Source organism: Marmota monax, unplaced genomic scaffold (assembly GCF_021218885.2).
Source record: "Marmota monax isolate L192 unplaced genomic scaffold, Marmota_monax_Labrador192_F-V1.1 WCK01_AAM20220418_F8-fsc00009, whole genome shotgun sequence".
NCBI classification, from domain to species: Eukaryota; Metazoa; Chordata; class Mammalia; order Rodentia; family Sciuridae; genus Marmota; species Marmota monax.
This window is the reverse complement of record NW_026694710.1, coordinates 16,696,667-16,723,921: the sequence shown is the minus strand read 5'-3', so window position 1 is coordinate 16,723,921 and position 27,255 is coordinate 16,696,667. Positions and strand designations below refer to the sequence as shown.

The 27,255-nt window shown below is 33.7% G+C and overlaps 2 protein-coding genes across 7 annotated transcripts in view; one reads left to right on the top strand and one right to left on the bottom strand.

Moving 5' to 3' along the window:
• Positions 1-13,669, top strand: part of Ncapg (non-SMC condensin I complex subunit G) — a 35,950-nt gene extending 22,281 nt beyond the window's left edge. For both annotated transcript variants that reach the window (XM_046423871.2, XM_046423872.2), the window contains exons 14-21: positions 3,467-3,691; positions 7,306-7,487; positions 7,774-7,948; positions 9,581-9,742; positions 10,201-10,339; positions 10,703-10,789; positions 12,458-12,527; positions 13,463-13,669. In XM_046423871.2, the coding sequence (XP_046279827.1) occupies positions 3,467-3,691; positions 7,306-7,487; positions 7,774-7,948; positions 9,581-9,742; positions 10,201-10,339; positions 10,703-10,789; positions 12,458-12,527; positions 13,463-13,586 (1,164 nt within the window). In that variant the 3' untranslated portion in view covers positions 13,587-13,669. The remainder of the gene's footprint in view (positions 1-3,466; positions 3,692-7,305; positions 7,488-7,773; positions 7,949-9,580; positions 9,743-10,200; positions 10,340-10,702; positions 10,790-12,457; positions 12,528-13,462) is intronic.
• Lcorl (ligand dependent nuclear receptor corepressor like) overlaps positions 13,376-27,255 on the bottom strand; it is a 149,884-nt gene continuing 136,004 nt past the window's right edge. For 2 of the 5 annotated variants that reach the window (XM_046423861.2, XM_046423867.2), the window contains one exon: positions 15,867-16,015. In XM_046423861.2, the coding sequence (XP_046279817.1) occupies positions 16,002-16,015 (14 nt within the window). In that variant the 3' untranslated portion in view covers positions 15,867-16,001. Of the gene's footprint in view, positions 16,016-27,255 lie in introns of all 5 variants that reach the window. The other 3 variants (XM_046423860.2, XM_046423862.2, XM_046423866.2) reach the window with 2 other exon arrangements.

The following is a 27,255-nucleotide window of genomic DNA, read 5'->3' as shown; positions in this document are numbered from 1 at the left end:
TGCTTGATTTTGGATGTTCGTCTCTAATGTCTGGGCCTAGCTTAACTTGAAAAATAAACTTCAACTTCTACTAGTCTGGTGTTGCCAGTGGGATAAAATGTTTATAATGGAATAAAAAAGCCATGAGAAATTTTGATGCACATTGCTTCTGAACAGTTCAGTAAAGGTAGCAAAGGAGAGCTTTGTATGCCCATGTTGAAAATAATGTGTTAGAATATGGCTCATAATTTTCATGAAAAGATTATTTTAAAGGGCCAAACTCAGCAAAGAAATTTCCCTAGAACATAAAACTCTGTTGTCCATGGAATGGTCAAACTGACTTGTAGCTTTGTATTGAAGGAAGAAAAATAGCGCTGTACTTTTAAAAAATAATTATTTTTAAAAAAGTAATCCTCATGAATTTCAATGTTTTAACTTTCTGAAAAATTACAAAGAAATTGACAGCTAATCAATTAATTTTAATGTGTATCAGTGAAATTCCTGGTGTGTCTGCTTCTGTTTATAATCCCATTCTGTTAGTATCCATGAAAAATCTCTATTGTTAACCTCCTTTGAAAAAAATAGAATGCCAGTATTGTCTTTAAAATGGTGAAGCTTCTTTTTTAAACTGGAAAAAATAAAGTCATTAATTTTTATATCAGCAGGTATTGACATTGGTGATGCTGCTAGTAATTTTTGCAGGGAATTTTATTTGTAATTGAGAAATTTATTGGTTTTAAATATTGGATTTATTATCCGGGAAATAAAATCCTACATTTTTAAAGGAGTTTTGCCTAATATTGTCATCCCTTGGTATCCATGAAGGATCGGTTCCAGGACCATTGTGAATATCCAAATATGCAGATTCTCAAGTTCCTGATATAATACTGAAGTATTTGCATATAACCAGCACTTCTTCCTATATGCTTTAAATCATCCCTAGATTACTTATAATAACTAACACAATGTAAATGCTATTTAAATATTTTAATACTGTATTTTTTCAGGGAATAATGACAAAAAAGTCTGTATAATTTGTTTTTTCTTTTATTTAGTTTGTTGAACTGATGGATTCAGGATCTTGTATGAGATGCAGGGTAGACCATAATTAGAACAGGAAATTTTCTACTTCCATTTCCTGGGATTCTAGAAGATGGGCCTTGAAATGTTAGAATAATTGTTGGTCATTACTTTTTTTTTTTAAGTGGAAGAAAAAATCTTATTAGAACATCTGATAGGGAAGTGTTCGTTTATGTATGGCTTACTAAATAGTTCTCTAGAAAATGAAGTAAAGCATTCATTAAGATGGCCTTTATGCTATTATGAATGATGCTTAAAAATTATAATTTCTTCTAGTCAAGTTGGAACTGATAGAAGAGATTAGAGGCAGACAATTATATAAACTTTCTAGTGCTAAAGCAAAGAAAATATCTTTAAATTGCTTTCAGATGATATTTAAATTCACTTGACCTTTAAACTGAAATATGGAATTGTAATCCTTTTCTTTTTAGTGGTATAACATCATTAATAAATGCCTTGGACATTTCAGACAGAAGAAATGTAATATGAATTTAATCCCAAAGATATCCCAGGAGTATTCATGAGTTAATCAGTACAAACTCCTTCTCTACAGGACAAGGAAACCTCTAGGAGTTTTGATATTGTTTTTCCTATTTAATTTCTTGTAGTTATCAGGAATTGTCTAAATCAAGTTGATGTGAAAGATGTTATCGAGACAATTTCATAATTTTGATAGATTTTCAAATAAATAAAGTAACAAGCTTGTCATGGAATTATAGTCTTCAAGAATGAAAGTATACTCTTTGTTTAAACAACTACATCTGTAAATTTCCATTAGGATCTAGCTATTAAGTTTGTCAGATTTTTTTAAAATTAAAAATATATGTGAATGATATCAGATTCAATTGCAGAAAAAATCTTTATAAATTTTTTAAATATTTTGTATATTCTGGGGGCTAATATCAAAAATATTAACCACAAAATAGATTCAGTTGTCTTTATAAGTGTATTTTCAAGGTTATCATTGAAAGATATTAGAGAAAAATAGCTCTTTTTGGGAATAAGAGATCAATCCTTCTTGTTAAGTTTTAGTAATAAATTTGATGTAAGAAATATATGAGCCCTTGTTAGAGGGGCAGAAGAGGGAAATTATTGCATTTTAAAATCTTAAGTGAGAATCCAACTGGGCTATTGGTGCCCAGTAAGGTACATCTTTTTTTTAGTATTGGGGATTGAACTCAGGGATACTTTTAACCATTGAGCCACATCCCCAACCCTTTTTTAAAAAAAAATTGAGACAGGGTCTGCTAAGTTGCTGGGGCTGGCTTTGAATTTGGAATCTTTCTGCTTCAGCTTACTGAACTATTGGCATTATAGGAGTTTACCACTACATCTCTCTTAAAGTGTCATCTTTAAGAGTGAGGGAAACCAAGTTGCTGCTGAGATAGGAGCATGTTTGGGATTTGTAGAGAGCACTCATTTTAGTATATTATTATCAACATTTAGATTTAACAGATTTATAGGTCTGACCCTCAGAAAGTATGCTGGTTCCTTCCAAGTTTTGAAATTTTAAGCCATTTTTCCTGATTTTTATTAGTTTGACCAACTTGATGATCATAGGTGTATTTAAATTTATTTTAAAGGCCAAATTATATGCCAGTTTTTTTTTTCATTAATCAAAATGTCATCACAGAATATAGTTAATCTTTCATAACAGAAACATTGATTGGGTTCTGGTTTTTTTTAATCAAAATGTAATCACATAGAATATAGTTAATCTTTCATAATAGAAACAATGAATTCTGTTTTTTACTGGCTTTGAAATTTGGTTTATATTTTTGTAATTCAAGACAGACTATATAAACTGCTGATTTTTATGGCTTACCTTCTTTTATACAAGAGTCCAGTTGAAAACTGACTAACATGCTTTTAATTGTTTAGAATCTAGTGTTTTTCTCTTGATGGATGAACTAAATCAACAATTTTGATTTAAACAGTTTTTCTGTATCTTAAAAAAATGATAAAACCATAGTTGATATTATTGTTCTTTTTATAATGAAAGTGACAAATAGTATATTCAGCCAGCCTCTAATTCAGGATTTTTTTTTTTTTTTTTACATACCGCGAATATTAACTTCTTTCGTTTTTTCTTTTTTTGCGGTTCTGGGGATTGAACCCAGGGCCTCACACAAGCTAGGCAAGTGCTCTACCACTGAGCTTAATCTAATCCCTAGCCAGATTAAATTTTTCTAAAGGAATATAATTTCAATTATTATGGTACAAATAAATGCATTTTTAAAATTGAAGTTTATATTTTAAATTGAATTTAAATTATACTTCTGAAAAGTGTTGTTTTCTCTATATCTGATAGTCATTGAAATTTGAGTAAAAGTTTGTGTAATCATTTTACTAAGGGTAAATAAATCATTATACTGAATGCTTTTTGGTGGGGGATGTCTCACTTTAGGTTTTGCAAATTGATGATGTCACAATAAAAATCAGTGCTTTAAAGGCAATCTTTGACCAGCTGATGACATTTGGGATTGAACCATTTAAAACCAAAAAAGTCAACACCCTTCAATGTGAAGATGCAGACATAAACTGTGATGATGAACAAGAATCAACAGAAGTTGAGGAGACTGCTACAGCTAAAAATGTTTTGAGACTCCTTTCTGATTTCTTAGATAGTGAGGTAAGAAATAGTTCCAATCTTGTGGTTATGAAGTGTAGTTTGCAGCATCTAATTTGTTTATGTTCTTTATGTTTTTAGAAGTAAAGTTTAAACTTGGACAAAATTTTTGAATTTGCTTTTTTGACATCTTAATTAAATCTCAGATTTTACTTTTATCATAATTTCTCACTATTAAATTGGGCAGCATAGGATTGCAGTATAAAGAAATGACTCTTAAAGGCAGTAATTAATATTTTTTGTTTCATAAAAGATGGTTTGTGATTTAAAGACTTAAGCTTTTCCTCCAAGAGTTTTAAGAAATTGTTTAGAATGCTTTTACATTTGAGTTGGTAGGAGGTATAATAAAGGCTATGGGATTAGATTTTTTTTTTTCTTTTTAAGAATTTTTTCACAGTACCTTTATTCTATTTATTTTAGTTTTATGTGGTGCTGAGAATAGAACTCAGGGCCTCACACATGCTAGGTAAGCCCTCTACCACCGAGCTACAGCTCCAGCCCTCTTTACGTACTCTGACCTACATTTTTATAGCATATAAAAACATTTAGTTTGTTTAAAAATGTTTATACTGACTGTATAGTTTCATTTCATTGAGGTTAAATTGACATAATAAAACTAACAATTTTAAAGTGAACAATTAATTGGCAATTAGTACTTTCATAGTCTAGTGCAGCTATTATCTGTATCTAATTTTTAAAACATTTTCATCATCTCAAAAGGAACTGTATCTAGAAAACAGTTGTCCCTTATTGCCCTGCTTTTCAGTCCCTGACAACTACCAGTCTGCACTCTATGAGTTTTACTATTCTCGGTATTTCATATAAATTGAATCATATAATATGTGACCTTTTTTCTGTTTGGCTTCATTTAGCATAATATTTTTGAGGTTCATTCACATTGTAGCTTGTAGCAATACCACTTTCCTTTCTGTAGCTGAATGGTATTCCATTTTATGTGTATACAGTTTATTTTTTCATTCAACTATTGAAACACATTTGGGCTATTACTACCTTTTGATTACTGTGATTGTACTACTATGAATGTGCACATATATGTATTTGAGTGCCTGTTTTTAGTTCTTTGGAGTATATACCAAGAATTGGATTTCTGGGTCATATGATATTTCTTTGTTTACCTTTTTGAGGATTTGCCAAATTGTTTCCTATATCATCTGAAACATTTTATGGTCCTGTCTTAAGTGTACAAGGATTCCAATTTCTCCACATCCTTTTCAACACTTATTTTATTGTTGAAAAATAATTCATTGTCGCATCCTAGTATATGCGACATAGTATGGTCTTGATTTCCATTCCCTAATGATTAATAATGTTGAGTATCTTTTCATCTGTGTGGCAATTTGTATATCTTATCTGCAGAAATGTCTGTTAAGTCTTTTGCCCATTTTTAAATTGAGTTATGGAGTTCTTTATATTGCTTGAGTAAGTATATCCTTATTAGATGCATAATTTGCATATATAGTTGTTTTTTCACTTTCTTGATAATACTTCTTAACATTAAATTAAAGATGTTTTTTCATTTATTTAGGCTGTTTTTAATTTCTTTTGGCAATGTTTTGTGTTCAGCATAACAGATCTTTTATTCTGAGGTATTTTATTCTTTTCATGAACATTTTTTCTTAATTTTTTTTTTTTTTGGAATTGTTCATTGTTGGTGGATACAAACTAAACTGGAACTTTTGTTTCTGTTAATTTTATTTTCACCCTGGAGCTTTGTTGAATTCATTTATTAGCTCTAGTGCGCTCTGTGTGTGTGTGTGTGTGTGTTTGAAGTTTCTTTATGTAGTACCATCTTATTTGTGAAAATACATAGTATTCCAATTTAGATGTCTTCCTTTTCTTGTTTGATTTTTCTGGATAGAACTTCTACACAGTGTTGAATAGCAGTCGTTAAGTGTTAAGAGCACATAGTCTTTTCTGATTTGGGGGGAAAATTTTTCAATCTTAACCACTGAATGGGTTATTGTAGGTTTTTTATATATATATCCTTTATCATTTTGAGGTAGTTCCTATCTATAATTACCACCTCTGTTTTTTATTTATTTATTTTTTTTAATGAAAGGGTGTGGATTTTGTCCAATGATTTTTCTGCATCAGTTGAGTGATCATGTGGGGTTTGTTTTTCAAAGTAGTACATTATGTTGCTTGGTTTTCTTATGTTGAATGACTGTTGTGTTCCTGGGATAAACTCCACTTGCACAAGTTATATAATCCTTTCAGTGTGTAATTTGATTTGGTTTGCTAATATTTTATTTGAAGATTTTTGCATCTATATTTATAAGTGATATTGGGTCTATAGTTTTCTTGTGGTATCTTTGGCTTTGGTGTCAGGGAAAACTGACCTGATAAACTGAGTTAGGAATTCTCTCTTATTTTATTGGAAAGTTTGAGAGTTGTTGTTAATTTTTTGCAAGTTTGGCAGAACTTATTAGTGAGGACTGGTCCAGGACTATGCTTTTTGGGAGAGTTTTGATTATTTATTTAGTATGTTTACTTGTTTCACATCTGTTTAGATTGTCTGTTTCTTCTTGAGTCATTTTTGGGGATTTGTATGTTTCTAGAAATGGATTAAAGAAGAAATCACAAGAAAAAAATCAGATAATACTTAGCCCCGAATGTGTTAGTGAGGAAGACACATTTCAACACCTTAGCACTGATTATTGTTCTTAACTTCTGTTATCTTATAATTTTGAGTTTGGATAATAGTTTTGAACTGGCTCTTCTGTTTGCTCATTATACTCTTTTTACTTCTATCTCCTTAATTTAGACTTTTTTTCATTCCTGTATTTTAACCTGCCAAGTGATTTTCCTGAAATCTCAGTAAATCTTGTTTCCCCATCTTTTGAAAAATTTCATTGGTTCCATATCATGCCTCATTATGCTTAAATTTCTTTACCTAATTTTCAAGGTCTGTATAATCTGACTACCAAGGATTACTGTATATATGGCACATGTACTTTTCTTCACCTTTGTAACTCTTATGTGATAATTCCTATCTTACCCTTTTTGTATATGAAAAACACGAAGCAGAGAAGTGAAGCCCAGGACCACACAGCTAGGATGTGTCAGAGCTTGAACCAAACTCAGTCTCTATTGCCGGATTTCTTAACCACCACTGTACCAGTACCTCTCTCTGAACACCCCTGCATCCTCTTTTCCTTTTGCTTCCCTAGGTTTTTTGCACTTTTTAGGACTGCTTTTTTTCCTTCTGTTCACATTTCAACCCTGTTCAGACACATTTCTACTCGCACTTCTAGAGCTTTCTTTTATAAGCACTTCCTCTGATGACAGGGAATATTGCTGAGTGTTTCCTTAGAAATACTAAGCATTTAAATATATATAATTTTGCCCCCCACAACATTTATAAAAGAACTTTTGGTTCTTTTGAAGTTTTTAAGGCTGGATTGATTTGTCTAAAATCATTTAGATTTGACTAAAATCATTACTCTAGCTGTGAAGAAAGAATACCTTTTCATGTGTCTTTAACAGATTTATAACATGAGTGATTTTTTTAATAGTTCACTTAAAAATATTGTTGGGCAGCTATGTTGTGAACCTTAAAAGGAAAAAATTTTTCTGATGAATGTCATCTTTATTAGGTGTCTGAACTCAGGACAGGAGCTGCAGAAGGACTAGCCAAGCTGATGTTCTCTGGGCTTTTGGTTAGCAGCAGGATTCTTTCTCGTCTCATTTTGTTGTGGTACAATCCTGTGACAGAAGATGATGTTCGACTTCGACATTGCCTGGGCGTTTTCTTCCCCATATTCGCTTATGCAAGCAGGTATTGAGTTCTGTTGATAAATCAAAATCTGACTTAAGCCAACTTCATCACTCCCCCTGCCCCCGACTGATTATATCTGTAACGTCATTATGTTAAGATATTTTTTCTTTCTTTGGTGGATATATGATGAAATGAGAAGAATTTACTTATCTGTCTAAATTATTTGACTCTCTTCTAGATGAAAATGTGCTTCATCTTGATGGAATGAATTTTATATATAATTTTTTTAGAATTATGATTTTCTTTCAAATAATGCAAGCATACTTTCAAATTGTCTTTTTAATAGGACAAATCAGGAATGCTTTGAAGAAGCCTTTCTTCCAACTCTTCAAACACTGGCCAATGCCCCTGCATCATCTCCTTTAGCTGAAGTGGATATCACAAATGTTGCAGAGTTGCTTGTAGACCTGACAAGACCAAGTGGATTAAATCCTCAGGCCAAGGATTCCCAAGATTATCAGGTGGGTGAAAAATATTAGCTTGTCGAAATAGTGAGGAGCTGAATTTTTATCTCGACTTCTGTATGGTGGTGCGTAGCACAAATATGAAGGAAAGATCTTTTTGGAAACTTGGGGAAGTCACATGAAAATAGACATAGTTGATGCAAACATTTTTGCTACTTAGAAATTACCCAAAATTTAATCCCCTCTCTATCACCGTTCCCTCCATCATTGACTGAATCACTCTGAAGTAATAACCTATGTTATCTAGGTCTCATTTGATTTTAAAATGTTGACTCATCTGTTAATGCTGTTGATACAAAAAAGGGCAATAACATTTGGTCAGACTTGCTACCAGTTTGGGAATTTAATGTGTTATTAAATCATTTCAGATACCTGAAAGTTTAAAGTATTGTTCTTCTCTTTTTATATTTATTTGATATTTAGTGACTTCATACTGTCCAAGTCACAATATTATATGCTATTAAAAAAATAAGATTACAAAGGATATTATGCAAAATACGGTATTGGTCAGTGATATGGCTACCAAACACTTAAAAACTTTAGAATAGCAGTAATAGTTTCAAAATCCATTGAGTAAAATTCATCTTAAACCTAGATGGAAGTTGAGGAGTGGTTTTGATAGAGAGGAAGGTTGTATTGGTAGAGGTAATAGATATAGGTGGTTTTTCAAATCATGCTTTAAAGGACAGTGTAGGAAATTTGGAGTTGGCCTTATTTGCAATATAGAGCTTATGATGAAAGTGTAAGTAGGATAAATTTGCTTATTAGGAAGATTAATTAAGTGGTCACTGATAGTTATATGAGGTGAAGTGGTGAGAAAAAAGAGAATATTAATAAAAGGAAATGTTTGTTAGATGTGACAAGAACTATATTATATGTGACAAGACTATATTATCTATATGATTAGAAGATAAAGATTTGCAGAATAAGGAACAGTATAAAGTAGTACTACAAAGAAGAAATAATAGTGATATAGTAAAAACAATAATAAACAAGCTATGGGTACAACAGCTTGAAGGAAAGAGCTTAATATGCAAGGGAAATGAAGGAGTTCAGGGACACTCTTAAGATCCTTGGTATGAGACTTCACAGGCACTGTCTGTCTTAGTTTGAGGGGGATACTGTCATCAGGAACATCTTGGGAGAGTGAACATCTTGGGAGAGTAGGCTGTGGCATAGAGCCAAGCTGAACTGCCATGCAAGTTAGAAGCTCAGCTGATCCCAGAGAGAATTTCAGACTGGGATATTCCTTTGAGTTGTTTAGAATTGGCAAAATCTAGATCATTGTACCTGTACATTGACTGGCTACTCATTGAACGTGGACTGGCCCTTAGAGGAAAGAGTTGTGACTTCCTATAAGGCCTGGGATTCTGCAGCTGGGAAGTTTAGCCTCCAAAACTGGCGGATGCATCAGTCCTAAAGAAGGTAGACCTGGGCCACAGCATCTGCCACAAGAATTCAGTGGGGGAGTTTATTTTGAGGTGAGGGAGACATTAAATTTGGTTTCAGATATTTTGCATTTGGGATTATGGCAAGGTAACTAGTTGGAAATATTTGTTAGATGAGACAAGAACTATATTATAATATTCACTTTTTATTTACAAAGATTTTTCTCTTTAATTTTTCTAGGCCTTAACGGTACATGACAATTTGGCTGTAAAAATTTGCAATGAAATCTTAACAAATCCATGCTCACCAGAAACTCGGGTCTATACAAAAGCTTTGAGTTCTTTAGAGCTCAGTAGCAACATTGCAAAAGATCTTCTGGTTCTGTTGAATGAGATTCTAGAGGTAAAATAGTTTCTAATTACTTTTTTTTTTTTTTCTGTTTTGTATTGAGGGTTGAACCCAGGGTGCTTCAGCTCTTAGAGTTACATCCCCAGCCATTTTTTATTTTTTATCTTGAGACATGGTCTCACTAAGTTTTTTGAGGGTCTTGCTAAATTGCCGAGGCTGGCCTTGAACTTGTGATACTCTTGCCTTAGCCTCTTGAGTTGCTTGGATTACAGGCATGTGCCACCCGTACCCAGCACACTTACTTTTAATTAGCTGTGTTTATATTTATTGGAGTAGAATTTATGTGGATGTATTAAATTGAACATGTTAGCGTACTGTAAATTTGTTCATTTGGTGTAAATATTCCCTTCATAAGTTTCATAATTTTTAGAATGTTGATATTGGTTTATAACTTTTTTTTTTAAAGATTAGAAAATGTCATGTTTAATTTTTTTTGTTTTGTTTTTGGATAGCAAGTAAAAGATAGGACATGTCTGAAAGCTTTGGAAAAAATCAAGATTCATTTAGAAAAAGGAAATAAAGAACTTGGTGAGCAAGCCATAGCAGCACAGGATGCCAACATGACTACAGATCTTTTTCAAGATGATGATGGTAACGACATACCTGAATACTGATAAAATTTTTTAAAAATTTTTATTGTGATATGTTTTTTTCCTCTTCTAATGTGTTTGGGTGTCAGATATGAATGAAAATCTAATTAACCTCCTCAGGAAAGTGTATTATTGATGTGTGTATACACATTTTATTGTGTATATTTCTGACTGTATAACCATTTTGTCAGGAGTTCTGATTCGTAGTACTCACATTTTTTTTTTAATAGTAATTTATGATAACCTTTCGGTAGTTTCTAATAGAACTGTTTGCCATTTCTTTTTTATGAAAGATGAAAAGACAATTTGAAATATTTCATGAGACTATCTTTTATTTACACTGTTTTATTATTTCCTTTAATAGAAAAGAATAAAGAAGTATATATGACTCCTCTCAGGAATGTTAAAGCAACCCAGGCATCAAAATCCACTCAACAAAAGTCTAATAGAGGTAGCGTTTGGATTGACTAGCTCCTATAATAAAATTGTTTCAATTTTCTCTTCCAGTGAAAAATACTTTGATAGTTTCCTTGTCTTTGTTTCCTTCAGGATAATGATTTTTAAATGTCTTAGATATCCTTAACTTATTTCAGAGGTTTTGCGTTATGACTAAAGAATCTAAAATTGGTTCAGGTGCTTTTGATTGAAAGAAACATGATACAATAGACCATATTGTAAATTACTATTTGGGTTAAAGTTTAAGATTTGGTTAAGTGTTAGCTTATAAGTTATTTGTGTTTTATGACTGAGCATTGATTTCTTCTATTTTTCTGTTTTCTTTCCATCCCATCTGATATTTTCCCAACTTAATTTGTTTCCCAAGGATAATCTAACAAGAGGATTTGTTGGAATAAAGTAAATGTTTACTACTTACTAGGGGATCACTTTGAAGAAAATATGAAATTCAAGATTTTTTTATTGTTTTATTATTTCCTTATTACAAAAGCAGTGCATGCTTATTACAGAAGAATCAGTACATTCAAGCAGACTACTGTAAAGAATACTAATAATCCCACCCATGAGCCAACCATGATTTTAATCTTTGAAAAATATTTTTAAGGCCCTTTTCTAAACAGATTTAATTTTTTTTCTTAAAATGGAATCTGGCCATAATAGTGTTTCACAACCAATCAGTTATTTCAACACCAATTATTGGCTATTGTTCCAGATTTGTCCCACAATGTTGGCTGTCTTGGGGATAAATGCATTGTAAAAGCAAGTGAGGCATGAGAGGGAATCTAACTTGTATAAGGAATGTGATGTTCAAATAAATGATCAACTTCACAATTTGGTTTTGATTAGATTATTTTAGTCACTCGAAATATGAGAATTTCATCTTTTTTTTAATAGCGCAAACTTCATGTATACATGATATTTTATTATAATTGAGGAACATTATAAGGCAAATTCTGTCTTTGTAACCTTGTAAATTTCTAGCAAGTAGAATTTTTAGAACCCTTAGTATATAAAGGTTTTTGTTTTTACATGGAAATATATTTTAGAACACATATTTGAATTGTTCGTGTATATATTTAAATATTTTGTAAGAAGCCATTAAAGTTCTATTTCAAGCTGGGTATAGGGGCATATGCCTGTAGTACCAAGCTACACAGGAGGTGAAGGTAGGAGGATCATTTGAGTCCAGAGTTTGAGACCAGCCTGGGCAACATTTGTGAGACCCCATCTCTGAAATGAAATGACATTTCTCTCTTTTTAAGGTCTCTTCATGGACATCACCTGTCTTTCTAACCTTAATTTTCATTAATCTACCCATATGGATTGTGTTACAGCTATAATAGTTATTTTTAAAATTTAAGATTGTTTTCACCTGCTTCTCCCCAAATTAAATTTTGTCTCTTTTTTAACTTACTTTGTATTAATTCCCATTGTTCTTTATCAGTACTTAACAAAAGAAATTAATATAAATTTTAATCTTGCTTGGGTTCACGGGTTCTTTCTTCATGATATATTGATAATTGACATCAAAGTGGCTGGGAATAAGAAAGAAATATGTTAGAAGATTGTGTGTTGAAAATAAAGGATTCAGATAGCCCAGAAACAACATTTTAAAAACATTAAACAATTGATAATAAATTTTGATAATTATATTTTCTTTAAGGACGGAGAAAAGTGTCAGATTCAACTAGGACCAACAGGAGACGCCAGATTACTGAGACTGACTCTGAAAGGTATGTCATGTATGTCTGGAAATATGTGAAGAGGCCTATGTTTCTTGTTATTTTTAAATTTTTTTGTCTAGAAGTAGAAAAAAATTCTGTGAGAGACTCAGTATATATAACAATGTAGTAAAAACTATAAATAGCTATGACTTTGATACATAGTCTAAAATTCCATTATCAAGAGCATTTGACTATGGCTTGTGTGCTTTTGCCTATTAGTTGGCATAGCCTGTACAGTTATTAGGTAGTCATCTTTAATGTGTTCTCTCAATTTATATTTCCACATATTTTTGTAATTGCATGACCCTGTATGTATGACTCCTTTTTGATAGTGAAAACTCTTCATTTAGGTTCTTTACATTTATAGTGATAGAATAATTCTGCCTATAATTGAATATACTAATGGTTTGTGTAATAGTATTTGGTTTTGGAGTTTTGTCAGTTAAGCCCTTGTTGGAGCTAAACGTTTGTAGCTGTCTTGCATTCATCTATTTATTCATTGTAAAGTTGTGTGTATTTTCACTACATGCATATTAAATCTTGGTTATACTTGTGTGTGGGAGGGGGTTGCCTTAATAATTTACATAATCAAAAGAACTTAGTTCTTTTTCCACTTCTTTAGTTCTAAAAACCCCTCTTTTGGATAGTTTGTTATGGTCCCTGTTTAATTATAAACTTTGCTACAAAAGTTTGATGTTTTGTTTTCCTGTTATAACACTGGGTTTCAGTAATATATAAAAAATTGGCTAGGTTTTCCACAGTCCACTTAGCTGAATAGCTAGTGTTTTTGGCTGGTATTTTGAGATTTTAGTTTTAAACTTAGTTAATGGAATCAGGCTATCAAATACACACTGATATAATGTCAGAAACAAAAATGTTTTATTTATAAATAAGTTGGTTTTAAAGCTTATATCTAAATTGGTATATTTTCAACGTCTGTTTAGTGATCATGAAATTCCAGAACCAGAATCAGAAATGAGGATGAGATTACCAAGACAAGCCAAAACAGCAGCCCTGGAAAAAAGTAAACTAAACCTTGCACCGTTTCTCAATAAAGATGTAAGTTAGGAGAGATGATGGAGGTGGACTCCTTTTAAAGTTATGTTCATTTTTGCTTTAATAAAGTTGTCCTTGTGTCAAAATCAGAAAAAGCCAGATGTCTTTCTGAAAACTTTTGTTGTGCTTTGGCCTGTACCTTTGGTGGGATACAAAGATTGCTGGCATTAGCCAAATAGATTGGTTTTATCAGAATCTGAGGTGGGCCTAGGAATCTGCTTTTTAAATAGGCTCCCCAGGCAATTCTTGTGCTATTATGGCATTATAGAAAACTTGTAAGTATAGCTGAGTAGGAGCTTGCACTTGAGAAGATTAGAGAGAGCAGGTCCAACAACACTTGGTGAGAATGCTTCAGCACACACTTAACAGGTGGCATTTCAAGGACAAATGAATTACCACAAAGTAGCCAGAAAGGAGCTTCTAAGGAGGACCAGTGTAATGAATCAAAGTGCTCGTCTTCCAAGTTAAATACTTATTTGACAATCTTATTTTGTGACTCCTTCACTAAGAACATTTTCTTATGCTACCTGCAGGGTAATCTCCCCTCCTAAAGTATTTGCATGTGGGAGCCCATTTGTGTTTATGGGTTAGAGAGATGTCTACATAGAAATTTTACAGCTGCTTTTTGGCAAAAAAATTTTTAATACTGTTACTACTACTACTACTACTACTACTACCACCACCACCACCACCACCACCACCACCACCACTACCACTACTGAGAGAAGCATTGACAGGAAGTCCTCTTTGATTACTAATTCATGAGCTTTCTTCCCTGTCAATTTCATTTATCTTTTGAAACTGACATTTGCCCGATGTATGAAACTTGCACCATATGAAATTAGTCCTCCTTTCTGCAACACCCAACACCTTTTCTCATTCTCTGATAATTATGTTACTTAGAGCAGAAATGTTCTAACATGGATCTGTTTTAGTAATTGTGCTTCTTTAATTTTATTTGTCAGAGGTTATTAAGGTGATGTTTTATGATGGAGGTGAAGTAATATTGCTGGGTTTTAGAACCAGGTTGCTATATTCTATATAAACATGTGCTTTATAGAACTCAGAAAGCAAGAATGCTTACTAAACAAAAGGAAAAGGAGATATGACGATGCAAATCAATAAAAAACAGATGTTATTCATTTTGTTGGCTCTGTGTCTTTTCCTGTGCTTCAAATTCTTTTTGAGTTATGTCTTTAGTTAAATCCCTGTCACTTAAAAAGTAACTTTTTTGGTAGAAAGGAAGGAGGACTGATAATGGTACATAAATTATGTTATAAGGAAGTCTTTTAGACACAAAATAAACTAAAATCCCATTTACACATGGTTAGGCTATCCAAAAGGAAAGGAGCCATGTTTGGATACAGACCATACCACAGCTTGCATTCTCTGGCATGGGAAAAATAAATTTAAGCACCAAACCTTTAGTGTTCTTACTATTCAAATTTTAGACAAAATCACTTAGCCATTGCTAACAGTATATTTGTACTAGTATAATTAACGCGGTCCATTATTAAATGATATCCCTTTAAATTTTAAAATTAATGGCTAAAATACAATAAAACCAACAGGTATAAATAAACTTACCATTTTTCATTCAAAATTGGTAACTCAGACCAAATAGTATTTTTGTCTACCCAAAGGCACAGATTTGCTGAAGGTTAACATGCAATTGTGCCATTTCTCTCACAGCCCACAGGCTACTGTTTTAAAATAGAGAATGAAAACTGATCAATTCAAAGTCTTTTTACGAATGGAAACATGCTATCTGATGATAAACTAGGGATCAATCATTTTTTTCTGTACATATATAACTTTGAGAGATTTACTTCCAAAAGATACCTTTGCCTTTTCTTTTGCCAGTTTGCTTCGAGGTAGTTGGTATCCACCTATTATACAACTTCCATGGGCCAGGTCAGCATCACAAATCTTTACAATACTAGTTTTCTAAATTACATGAAGTATTATATATTAAAACTGTGCACAGAAATTGGGGACAATTATGTATTTAAACTTAGGGCATAAAAAATTCACAAAATACCATTAAAAAGAGAAACATCAAAATTGTTTGTACTGCAAAATTCCACAATGGTCAGGTGTAAAACATGTAAAAAAACATCATACAAAGAATATAATAAAAATGATTAATGCTAATGACAATATAAAGACAAATCACAGGACTGGAAATATTTCAAGATCAATTGATAACTGCTAATTGTTTAGCAGAAATAATAATGATGTACAAAATGAGAACTACAATCTATTTTTCTTCACTTTTGGGATTTTGGTTATGAACTGTACAGCTTGCTAGAGATGCTGCTGTCAAATTCAGGTTCCACTCAATGGGACGATTAAGGCACATCTTAACGGGGCTCAAAGGGCAACTTGCTGTATTCCCATCAGATAAATTCAGTTTCTCATCAGTTTTCACTTGTAGCATGCTGGAAAAAAAAAAAGTGTAAGGCATTTTAGTTTTTTCTTTAATTCTATACAACAACCTTGTAAAAGAAAGTTCAATAGTATTATTGTTAAGGTCTCTAAAAGAGTAGGTAAAGCATTTATTATTCCAGAAGTATATATAAGTTTTACTTCCTTCTTACTGAACTGAATACAATGAACTGTGCTTGTACGAATTGGGTAATGAGTTCACTCAGATAACACTGGTCAAAAACAGCCACTGCATATATGGATTATATCAGTATATATCAGAAAAGACATTATTTAACCTGGCAAGATTCAGTCCTTTAATTTTAATCAGGATCACAGCCACTTTGATAAAAGGAATTAATATTTGTTGAATGCCTACTGTGTTCTCTAAGCACATTCACATGCATTATTTCATTTGAATTTTAACAAGTAAGGTGTGTATACTTAAACCATGAAAGTCTTCAAGAAACATGCCTGAGGACATACTGTCACCAGCCTGAAATGGGAAATACCAATCTTGTTCTTTCCCTTGCAGCTTGACTATAGCTCTAATAAGGCTGATAAATCATCAGTAGAAAAATACTCTTTTTTTTTTTTTTGATGACATAAGAGTGTAAAGTTGTCAAGCCTATCTGGTGACCAGTGCATGTCACATCAAAGGATACTCTGGTCACCTCTTTCAAAGAGGTTTTATGTTGATGGAGAAACTGGTTTATTTGGATGTTAGGTTGGTCATCTCTTCATTATTCCCTTATTCCACAAGGTCATGGGCACATTCCCACCCATTTTTGAGTGTTGTTCCCTCCTCAGAAGCCTTGCCCTCTACTCTCTTTAGCCAAAACTTACCCTTGCTTTTACACCTGACCCAAATCTCCTGTCATCTCTGAATTTAATCATCAATAATACTGCACTTTTTTGTAAACTATTCTAGGTTCTCCACTATCTTTGTGTCTGAATAGCCCTTGCAGATGTGAAGGAAAGAAGGATAACATTTTTATCTCTGAAAATAAACACACTGCTGAATACACAGTAGTTGCTCCATAACAACCAAAATCAATAAACATAGAAATCATAATGAAATGTCTGAATAGCACTACTCTTACAGAACCTTGCAAGTCCAAAGGGTGCCTCATCGGCTCTGCATAATGCTCATGTGATCCCCAATCTTACATATAGGCTTATAAACTATTCTGCAGCATAATGTAGACTTGTTGGTCACCAGACAAACTTGACAGCTTTATACTCTTATCCTCAAAACAGGACTTTTTCTATGATGATTTATCAGCCTCATTAGAGCTCGTAGTCATGCTGCAAGGGAAAGAACTCATTTGACTGGTTCTTTTAAGCTTTCTCAATTATAGCTATACATCTATGATTCTATTAGTGGAGGATACTGAAGTGGCTAATGTGTAAGCATTTGGCAGAGTTGGGTAATGGTAATATGTAGACTCCAGTAACATTTTTCTGATTCCTCCTTGCAATCTCATGTGACTAATTTTGCTATTCAGTAACCCAAGTCTGATATGTCATGGCTTTACACTGCTGCTCTCCTCACTAGAATCTCCCCGGGCAAGTAGTTCCACTGAATGACAGAGTGTCAATTTGTTTAAATAGATACTATGCAAAATGACAGACTATAAGTTAGCTTATTCCTCATAAAAATAAATAGCGAAAGTTTTAAAACAAAAGTTAAAACTAATATGAATAGGAACATATTTTAAATTGTTACATGATCAAAGAGATCTAAAATACATTATATTCATTCATGTCAGAAATGTTGATTTTTGAAAAAAGTTACACTGGCTCTTGCTAGTCTGCATATTTTTTTGTTTTTTTAAGCAAAAGTGTTTGAAGTACACCTTCTTGAGAACTCATGGCAAGTTACCAAAATGTATTACGATAGGTTGGCAGTTAAGCATATTAAGTACTAAACTTGAAAAAAAGAAAATGAAAGCATAGAACACATCATGCTCATAAAGTATATGTTTCATTTGCTATTAATTTTGACAAAGGTGTGTCTGTCAGAATGCTGTTTTTAGAGTGGTGGTACTATAAATTTGGGTACAAAAATCCTAGTGTTGCACAAAAGTATACATTTGGAGAAAATGAGTTTTGAAGTAACTAAATGTTACTATTAATATGCAGATTGATGTGTTTAATTCAAATATCCTTAAGTTACTGGGTGTGTATTATTGATCTACTTAATTGGCAATTAAAATTTTCCTAGTTTAACTATTAAACTACCAAATTTGTGGTATGATGACACAAACTGGTACCAAGTCAAATATGACAATCAATTTTTCTTGGTACAATTTTTAAACAATGTTTTTGGTCTTATGCATGTTTTAAAACAATGTTTGCAAAATGTTATCAACTCTACATAAAAAAATCAATCAGTACAAAATGTTATACAATGAAAAAAGTCTGTCACTGTTCTTAGTCCCTGTTTGAGGGCAATTATTAACCATTTTCTTCTAGTTTCTTCACGTTGAAATATATACATATTGTTTCAACTATGTCCTTCCTCCTATACAATTCTATGTATTAATCTGTTATCTTGCTTTTTAAAATAAAAATATATTTTGGATATTTCAAATCTGCATAATAAATACTTGAGCTTTTAACAACTACACAGAATTCTCTGGAATTTCATCAGTCCTGAATTCACAGACTTTTCAGCTGTTTTAATTCTTTGCTTAAAATAGCAACAGTACATTACTATTTGTTTAATAACATGTGCAAGTATATCTATGGAGTTGATATCTAATAGTGGGAAGAGCTGGATCAAATTGTGATTTAAATATTTGATATAGTAGTTGCTTTATTCACAAGAGACACATTCCAGAACCTTCAGTGGATACCTCAAACCATGATAGTACTGAACCTTCTATATACAGTTCTCCCTATATATACATACTTATGATAGTTTATTAAGCACAATAAGAAATTTATAATAACTAATCATAGTATTATTACAACATACACTTTAATGGTGAGGGCTACTCAGTGACAAATGGGCAGGGAGTATATACAGTGTGTATACACTAGACAGGGATGGTTCATTCTCTGGATAGGACAGAGTAAGATGGCATTAGATTTTATCATGCTGCTCAGAACAGCATGCAATTTTAAATAAGTTGTTCATTTCTGGAATATTCCATTTAATATTTTTAGATTGTGATTAAATTTGGGTGACCAAAATTGGAAACCAAAAGAGATGGGTGAACAGGGCTATTTCATAGACTGCACCATTTTCTACTGACCAACAATGTGTCAAAATATTCTTCCCTCACACTCATATAAGTTAAAGACTGTCAAATTTCTATTATGAGGAATACTTTCATGTTTAGCATGAAATTACTTTTATGTTTAGCAGCCATTTGTATGCCTTTTCTGTGTTTTTTGGTTAGGGTTATGATTGTATTTCTTGTTAAGTAGTTCCAAATTCTTATGACTAGTTTACTTCCTCTGGAAACAGTTCTAAATGTTAACACAGTGGAAAATTACTGAATAGCTGTCATAGCCCAGCTCTATTCTGCAGATCAGTGTCTCCAAAAAATCTACCAAATGGTGAGGTTCTTAAATGCACACAACTAGATAAGAGAACCTTCATCAAGTAGACAAATGCATTCCCCTGCTTATGATGCAGTAAGAAGTTATAAAAGGGTTATTGGTCTGCTGTATTTTGATGGCTCCTAAGTCCTACAAGGCTTAGATACAGGCACATGCCACAAAGCTCTTCAGTCCTATGAAGACCTAGAATGTGTTCATCATGTCCATAATGACTGCAAACATGATTCCCTCAAATCCTTAACCAAGACCTAACTTAAATATTAGGAATATAAAAATGTGTAATGATGTTTGTCTCCAAGGGTTTGCAGCTTGGTACGGAGGAAGAGAAAAGGTATTCATAAACCACCCAGTGTGAAAAAACAGCATGCAATAGATATAAGGACAGACTAAGAAACTGCAGAGAAGGGAAAAGTTGATTCTGGCAGAGCAGGGAGGCCAATGGGAAACATTTGAAACAGGTTTTTAGGGATGAGGATGTTATTAAATTGGCTAGAGGGAGAATTTGCAGAGCTTGAGTTCTGATCCTGAATCCAGCTGAGTACACATTCCTTAATCTTCAGAGACTTCAATTTAATCGGAGAGCGAAGACAAAGTCGCCACTTAAGGCTAATGTGACTATTAGACGAGTCCATGAAAACCACTGACGTATGTAACAGTACACATGCTATTTAATAGCATCCCACTGACAGGATACTCTGCAAGGGAGTTATGTTTGTACTATTAATAAGAAAAAAATCAAATGGTGCAAGTTTTTATTGGGGATAAAATGAATATGTGTAGGATTTGGTTCTCTAATATCCACCATGTTAGGCTATTTCATATTATTTTTGCAGATAATACAATGATTTAATGTGTAGTCATAATCATTTCATTTTCAATCTCTGGGCTTAAAGTAGGTAAAATGTAAAGAACCATAGGATCTACACAGGAAAACATGGTTGGCTAGGGTGGCCATGAGGTCAGACATTTGAATAAATCTTTTTTCTCTATTGGCAACCTGTAAGTCTTTCTTCCTCTTGTCCTCTTCCTCCTCTGCCCTCGCTCTTGCTCTCTCTTGCACATGCTCCCACTGTGTTTTGCTGTCCACCATAAGGCCCTCACTAGAAACCAATCAGGCATCAGATTCTTGAACCTCCAGAACTGTGATAAGACTAGATTTGTAACTTTCTGTAACCAGTTTTAGGTAAAAGTACTTAACACTAAAATTCTCTAAATATAAAGGGAACACAAAAATTGGTACACCACATACAGTATGTGCTTAAAAATAAGTGATATGATAGCATGGTAATCAGGAATTCATAAGAAAACATTCAGAATGGAAAGAATAGTTTTCTACTGAGAAATGGTAACAATTAAGTGATATGACAGTTTTACCTGGGTTTTTAGTTGAAAGAAAGTCATAATCAGATCAAGGACAAAAAATCACTTTTAGAAATCAAATGAGCAGTCTGCACTGCTGTATAATTAAACATGATCCTTGGCTATGTAGGAAAAAACTTTTCCAGAATTTGTCAGTGAACTTGTGTATTAAATTAGTGCAACAAACAAAACTGTATCTCAAGCAGTACATTATGATAGACATTCAAATACCCAATAAATATATAAATACAATTCAGCTACCTTTATTTAAAAAAGAGAATTTTAGTATTGTAAAATTAAAGCCATTAGCAAGTTGGTGATTTTAAAAGATGTCAACCAACAGTAGCAGCTGTGATTGAGAATGTTTTGGACAGGTTCCTATTTGCCTTCTTAGGAATTTAAGAATAATCGTAATACTTTCACTTTTTCTGACATACCATCTGTATAGCAATTCCTCACCCATCCTAACTTCACCCTCTCTACCTGTAGTTTTGCAGTGAATTCCCACTGTGCCTGTCCCATTGAATGAGCTCTAGCCAGTGGGAGGTTGGCTGGAGCCTGAGAATTTGCTTGGGCAAATCTGGATGGATGTGACTTGTCCCAGCTGATAGCTAGCTAACATAGACATGAGGAAGCACAGCTCAAACCAACTCCTGGCCTGATCTGCCAATCAGATTCACAAGTAAAATAAATGACTATTTATTTTAAAAGGGTGAGTTGTGGGGGTAGTTTGTAATTTAGCATTGTTGGGAAAATAAATAATAGACCACCTCTTTTTAACTGGATCTTCACCATAATGTTTAAAGAAAGGCAAGTTCCTCAACTAGAGACTCCTTAATCTTTCATTTCCCTCAAGTGGACACTTCAGGAGCTGTATTACTTCAATGTTTATCCAGTACTTGCTACCACTATTTCCTACCTCCTTATTCCTTAAGCTATCCATATCTGGCTTCCAGTAGTTTCTTATAATGAAAATAGCACTTACTAAAACCACCAGTGATCCTCACTTCAATAAATCCTTAGTTGTCAACTTGCTTCCCTGGCAACATCACTACTGTTACAATTTTATCTAAGTTTGTGTCCTCTCTGCCCCTCCAAATGCCTAGGTTGAAGCTGTAACTCCCAGTGTGACTGTTTTTGGAGACAGGGCCTTTAATTTACCTTAAAGTCATAAGTGTAGGTCTCTTATCTGATGGCTTTGGAGGACACTTCTGTGTGTGGCAGAGCTATTCTGCAAATCAGGAAGAGAACCATTACCAGACTCGACCCTGCCAGACCTTTATTTTGGACTGTGAATAAAGAAATTTCTGTTGTGTAAGCCATGCAGTCTGGCTATTTGTTATGGTGATCCAAAAAGACAAGATACCTTCCCTTTTTCATGAAACTCTTCTTTTGGCCTTTGGGACCAAGCATACTACTGTGCCTTTTCTTCTTGGAGTCATCCTCTTCTAATTGGATAGTAAATTGGAATTTCTCACAGTTAAGCTGCAGGCTGCTGCTTCTTCTTATTATTTGATATTCTCTCTATAGTTCCTCATCTACACTGTTTTTAGTCAGAAACGATACCCTAGATGTCTCAACTTCATCCACGGCTTATGTACTGCTTCTTAAACAAGTTTCCCTGTCTCCTCAACCTAAAACAGTCCCTGTCCCCCCAAATCATTACATCATCTACTTTAATTAACGGAGAACCTGCCACTGCCATATGATTTCTATTTTGTTTTTCTCTTCCACAAACACAAACTTGAAGAGAGATCTCTGCTGGTCTTGTTCAGAACTTTATCCAGCACTTAGCACATAGAAACTGGACAAATACATGTAGTAAGAATAAATCTGGGATTTCCTTTTCTCACCTTGATGAAGTAACAGGAACCAGATTTACCCTCTCACTATAAAACAGCTTAAGACAAAAATATATGAAATGATTTTAAGACATGGGATGAGAGAAAGTGCGGGATGACAGTGAATCCTAGAAGAAGAGAAGACAAAAGGTGCTAAAAAGTCTGCTCAGGCTTGCCACCTGGAGTTTCCTGGCTACATGATAGGAAGGGGGACTCAAGAGGGTGTGGAAATACTGATCAAGGAGATGGAGTTTAGCATTCAGGGAGCCCAAGGTGGCTGCAACTTCTGGAGCAGAGTACATGAGACTGCTGGAGAGACAGAAGAGCTGTCTGGGGAGGGAGGAGACAAGCTACAAGGGAGCACACGCACACCAGGGCACTCCACGGCTTGGCTCACATCTGTGCATGAATATTGATCTGCTGAACAGGGCATGAACATCCCAAAGCCGGGAAAGGACTAGGTGAGGAACCTCTATAGGCCGTGCAGGACTGGTTATACTTTATGTTCCCACCATCCAGATGGTAGGTCCTCCAACACATGAGGTGTTTTACAGTCCTCAAGTGGGCACTGGATTGCTTCATTACATGTGTCAAATTAACCCTAGAACAGGCTTTTCAATCTTGCCACCATTAAAATTTGGGACAGATAATCCTTTGTTTCCGGGGGCTGTCCTACACACTGTAGAATGTTTATCACATTGACCACTATCCACTAGGTGCCTAAAATAGCACCTCTAAGTGTGACAATTAAAAAAAAAAGTCTTCATATATTACTAAACATCCTCTGGAGCAAAATCATCCCTAGTTGAGATACAGTATCCTAGACTAAAGGCTAACAATGCTTAAAATCAAGACTTGAAAGGATCAAAATTATTTCTGAACAGGTTAACAGCATTCAAAACATTTTAAAGCATCACAAAAAATGCAGCCTGCAACAAGGTAAATTCACAAAATCTGGTGTCCCATCCAAAATTACCAGGCATGGAAAAAAACAGGAAAATATGACCCACAATGAGAAAAATCAATAAATAGGAACAGATAAAGAAATAACACACTAATTATAAAATTATGAAATTAGCACATGTGAATGCTAATGTAGGTATTTTAAATATACTCCATAAGTTCAAGAAATTAAAAAAAAAACACATAACAAGATGAAGAAAAGTGTTAGAGGTACAAAGAAAACTAACTGAACTTCTGCAGGTGACAAATATAATTTATAAACACTATACTGGTTGGGATTAATAACAGATTAGCAGTATTCAAGAAATTGTCTATGACCTTGAAAATATGGAAACAGTGCTACCCAAAATGAAACAAAGAGAAAAGAAGTAAACAAACATGAGCAGAATATCAATGACTTGTGGGATAAAATATATGTGATTTAAATCACAGAAGGAGCCAGAAACATATTTGAGCAAATAATGGCTAAAAGGGTCCAAGAGTGAAGAAAACCGAAAGATGTTCAACAAACCCCAGGCAGAGAAAGAATTGAGGCAGCCATTGTATGTATGATCCTTTATAATCCAAACTTTGACCAGTGATGAGGAAAAGAAAAAAGATACATCACAGACAGGATCAAAAATAAGAATGATGGCAGACTTAACTTTAGAAACTATAAACTAGAAGACATCTTTAAAGTACTAAAAGAAAAACATGGTCCAATCTGAAATAATTCATATTCATGGAAAATATTTTTGAATGAGAAAAATGAAATGAAGACTTTCAGACATATAAGGGCAAAGCTAAGTGAATTAATCTTCAGCAGGCCAGCACTACTGGAAATGCTCAAGGAAGTTCTCCAGATAGAAGAAAATGATTTCAGATGGGAATCTGGAATAAAGAGCACCAGGAATGGTAAATTTGTGTAAACAAAATTTATTTTCCATTAGAGTGGCAGTGTTGAGGTGCAGAAACCTCATGCAAGCATCAGAGCCCAGTGGGAGGTTAATTGTGTCACTGGGGCCAATGCCCCAGGGGTGAAAGGATTAATCTAATTCTCAAAGGAAATCAGAGTTAGTTCTCACAAGAGTTGTTAGAAAGTAAACTTACTCCACATGAGTGCTCTCTTCCACAGTCATTTCCCTTTCTGCTTCTGTGCCATGTTGTGATCTAGCCACAAGGGACATTTATCAAAGGCTGAAAAGGTGGGATTGAACAATGCTGACTTTCAGCCTCCAGGACTGGGTTAAATAAACCTGTTTTGTTTATAAACAACCCGGCCAAAAGAATTTTATTGTAGTACAGAAATGAGACTAATATCCACTTCTTCAGGTGAAAACAGTAACAACATACTGTAGGGTATATAAAATTTACAGGAGAAAAATATAAGACAACAAGAGCGTATAGGCTTGGAAGAAGGAAATACAAATATATGGTTGTAAGACTCTTAGGCTATCCATGAAATGGCATAATGTCATTTGAAGGTGAACTCTGGTAAGCTAATGATATGTGTAACAGTGTAAACCATTTTTTTTTTAAAGAAAACAAATTTTTAAAGAGCAAAAGAGATTAGGTGTAATAATAGAATATACTCTGATCCAAAAGAAGTCAGGAAGAGAAAAAGTGATTAGGACAAACAGAAAATGGAGATAGGGCTGATTTAAACCCAACCACATGAACAGCCACATAAAACATAAATGGTCTATTAAAAGGCAGGGATTATCAGGTTGAATAAAAGTGCAAGCCTGCCTAAAATAATCCTCCTTTAAATATAAATACACAAAATGGTTAAGAATAAAGATATACCACAATGACACTAGTAAAAAAATTAGCTGCAATGACTACATGGTGTCAGATAAAACAGATTTCACAGAAGGAACTTTTCTAGAAACAAAGAGGTTCATTTCATAATGAAAAAGGAATGAATTCATCAAAAGTATCTAAGAAGTCTCAATGTGTATGAACTTAATTATAGAGCTTCAAATTACATGAAACCAAATTTGAGAGAACTGAACGGATCAAGATCCACAGTCCAAGCTGCATATTTTGACAACCATCTCAAAAACAGAAGTAAAATGAAACTTGATAAGGGCAAAAAAGACTGGAACAACACCATCTTCCAACTTGCTTCACTGACATTTACATAACACTCCATTCTGCAGCTTCAGCCTATATGCACAACATTTTCAAGAACACACAGAACATTTATTATTAGGATTTGGATAGATTCTGAGGCATAAAATGAATGTTAATCAATTAAGAAAGTAAATCCAAACAAAGTATTTTAAAACCATAACAGAATTAGAAATCAGTAACACAGGATGTCTGGAAAATGCTCAAATTTTGGAAACTAAACAACACTCTTAATAATTTGTAAGTTATAAAAATCACAAGAGAAATTAGAAAACATTTTGAATTTAACGAAAATGAAAACATAGCAAAGCAAAATTGTGTAATACAGCTAAAGTATGTTCAGAGAGAAATTTATAACACTGTACTCATATTAGTAAAGAATTAATCTTCTTCCTATCACTACAACCAACACTCTACACTCTACACCACTGATTCTCAAAGTGTGGTCCCTGGACCAACAGAATAAACATCACTTGGGCCCGACCCATAGCTACCGAATCAAACTTTGTTAGTGAAGCCCAACTACCTCTTTTTGAACAAGCTCTCCTGGTGATTCTGATGCATACTAAAGTTTGTGAACCACTTTCTAAAATAGAACCATCCTCATCTGAGCCACCAAAATGGTCTACACCTCCACTCTTCACAATGCAGTTAGATCTTCAGAAAGAAAGAAGAGTCTGATAATACCATATACTTTCCTTATTCTTTTACTTTTTTAAAAAATATTTTTTAGTTATAGATGGACACAATACCTTTATTTTATTTATTTATTTTTATGTGGTGATAAGGATCAAACCCAGGGCCTCACATGTGCTAGGTGAGCACTCTACCATTGAGCAGCAACCCCAGCCCTCTACTCTCTTCTTTAAGAGCAATGAGAAGCCACTGAAAGTATATAAACTTCTTAGCATTGTTTACAAGGACATGCACAACCTATTCCTTTACTTCCTCCCCAGTCCTCACTGTACTGAACAGTACTCTTCTCCAATCTAGGCACACCGTTCATGTCTTAGCCCTTTAACCTGTCAAGAAACCCACACATAAGCACTTTTTCACACAAAATCCCCCTTTGTGGAAGATCATTCCTATCCTCCTGGTTCTCTACCACTTGATCTAGTTAATTCTTATTCACCCTCCACACCTGCGCTTCACCAGCATTTCCTTAGGGCAGTCTTCCCTCTCTCCTGTAACTTAACAATGCTCAGCTATTATACTAACATACAAATCATTTACTAATTACTACTAATTATACCACTTACTAATTGAGAATTTAATAGATTTATGAAATCATTTACTCAATGTCTGTCTCTCCAAATAAATGTAAACCAGGAGGGCAGGAACTACACATTGTTTTGTGGCCCAGGATTCCCCATGTGTCTAGCATACTGTCTGACACAGTATGCTAC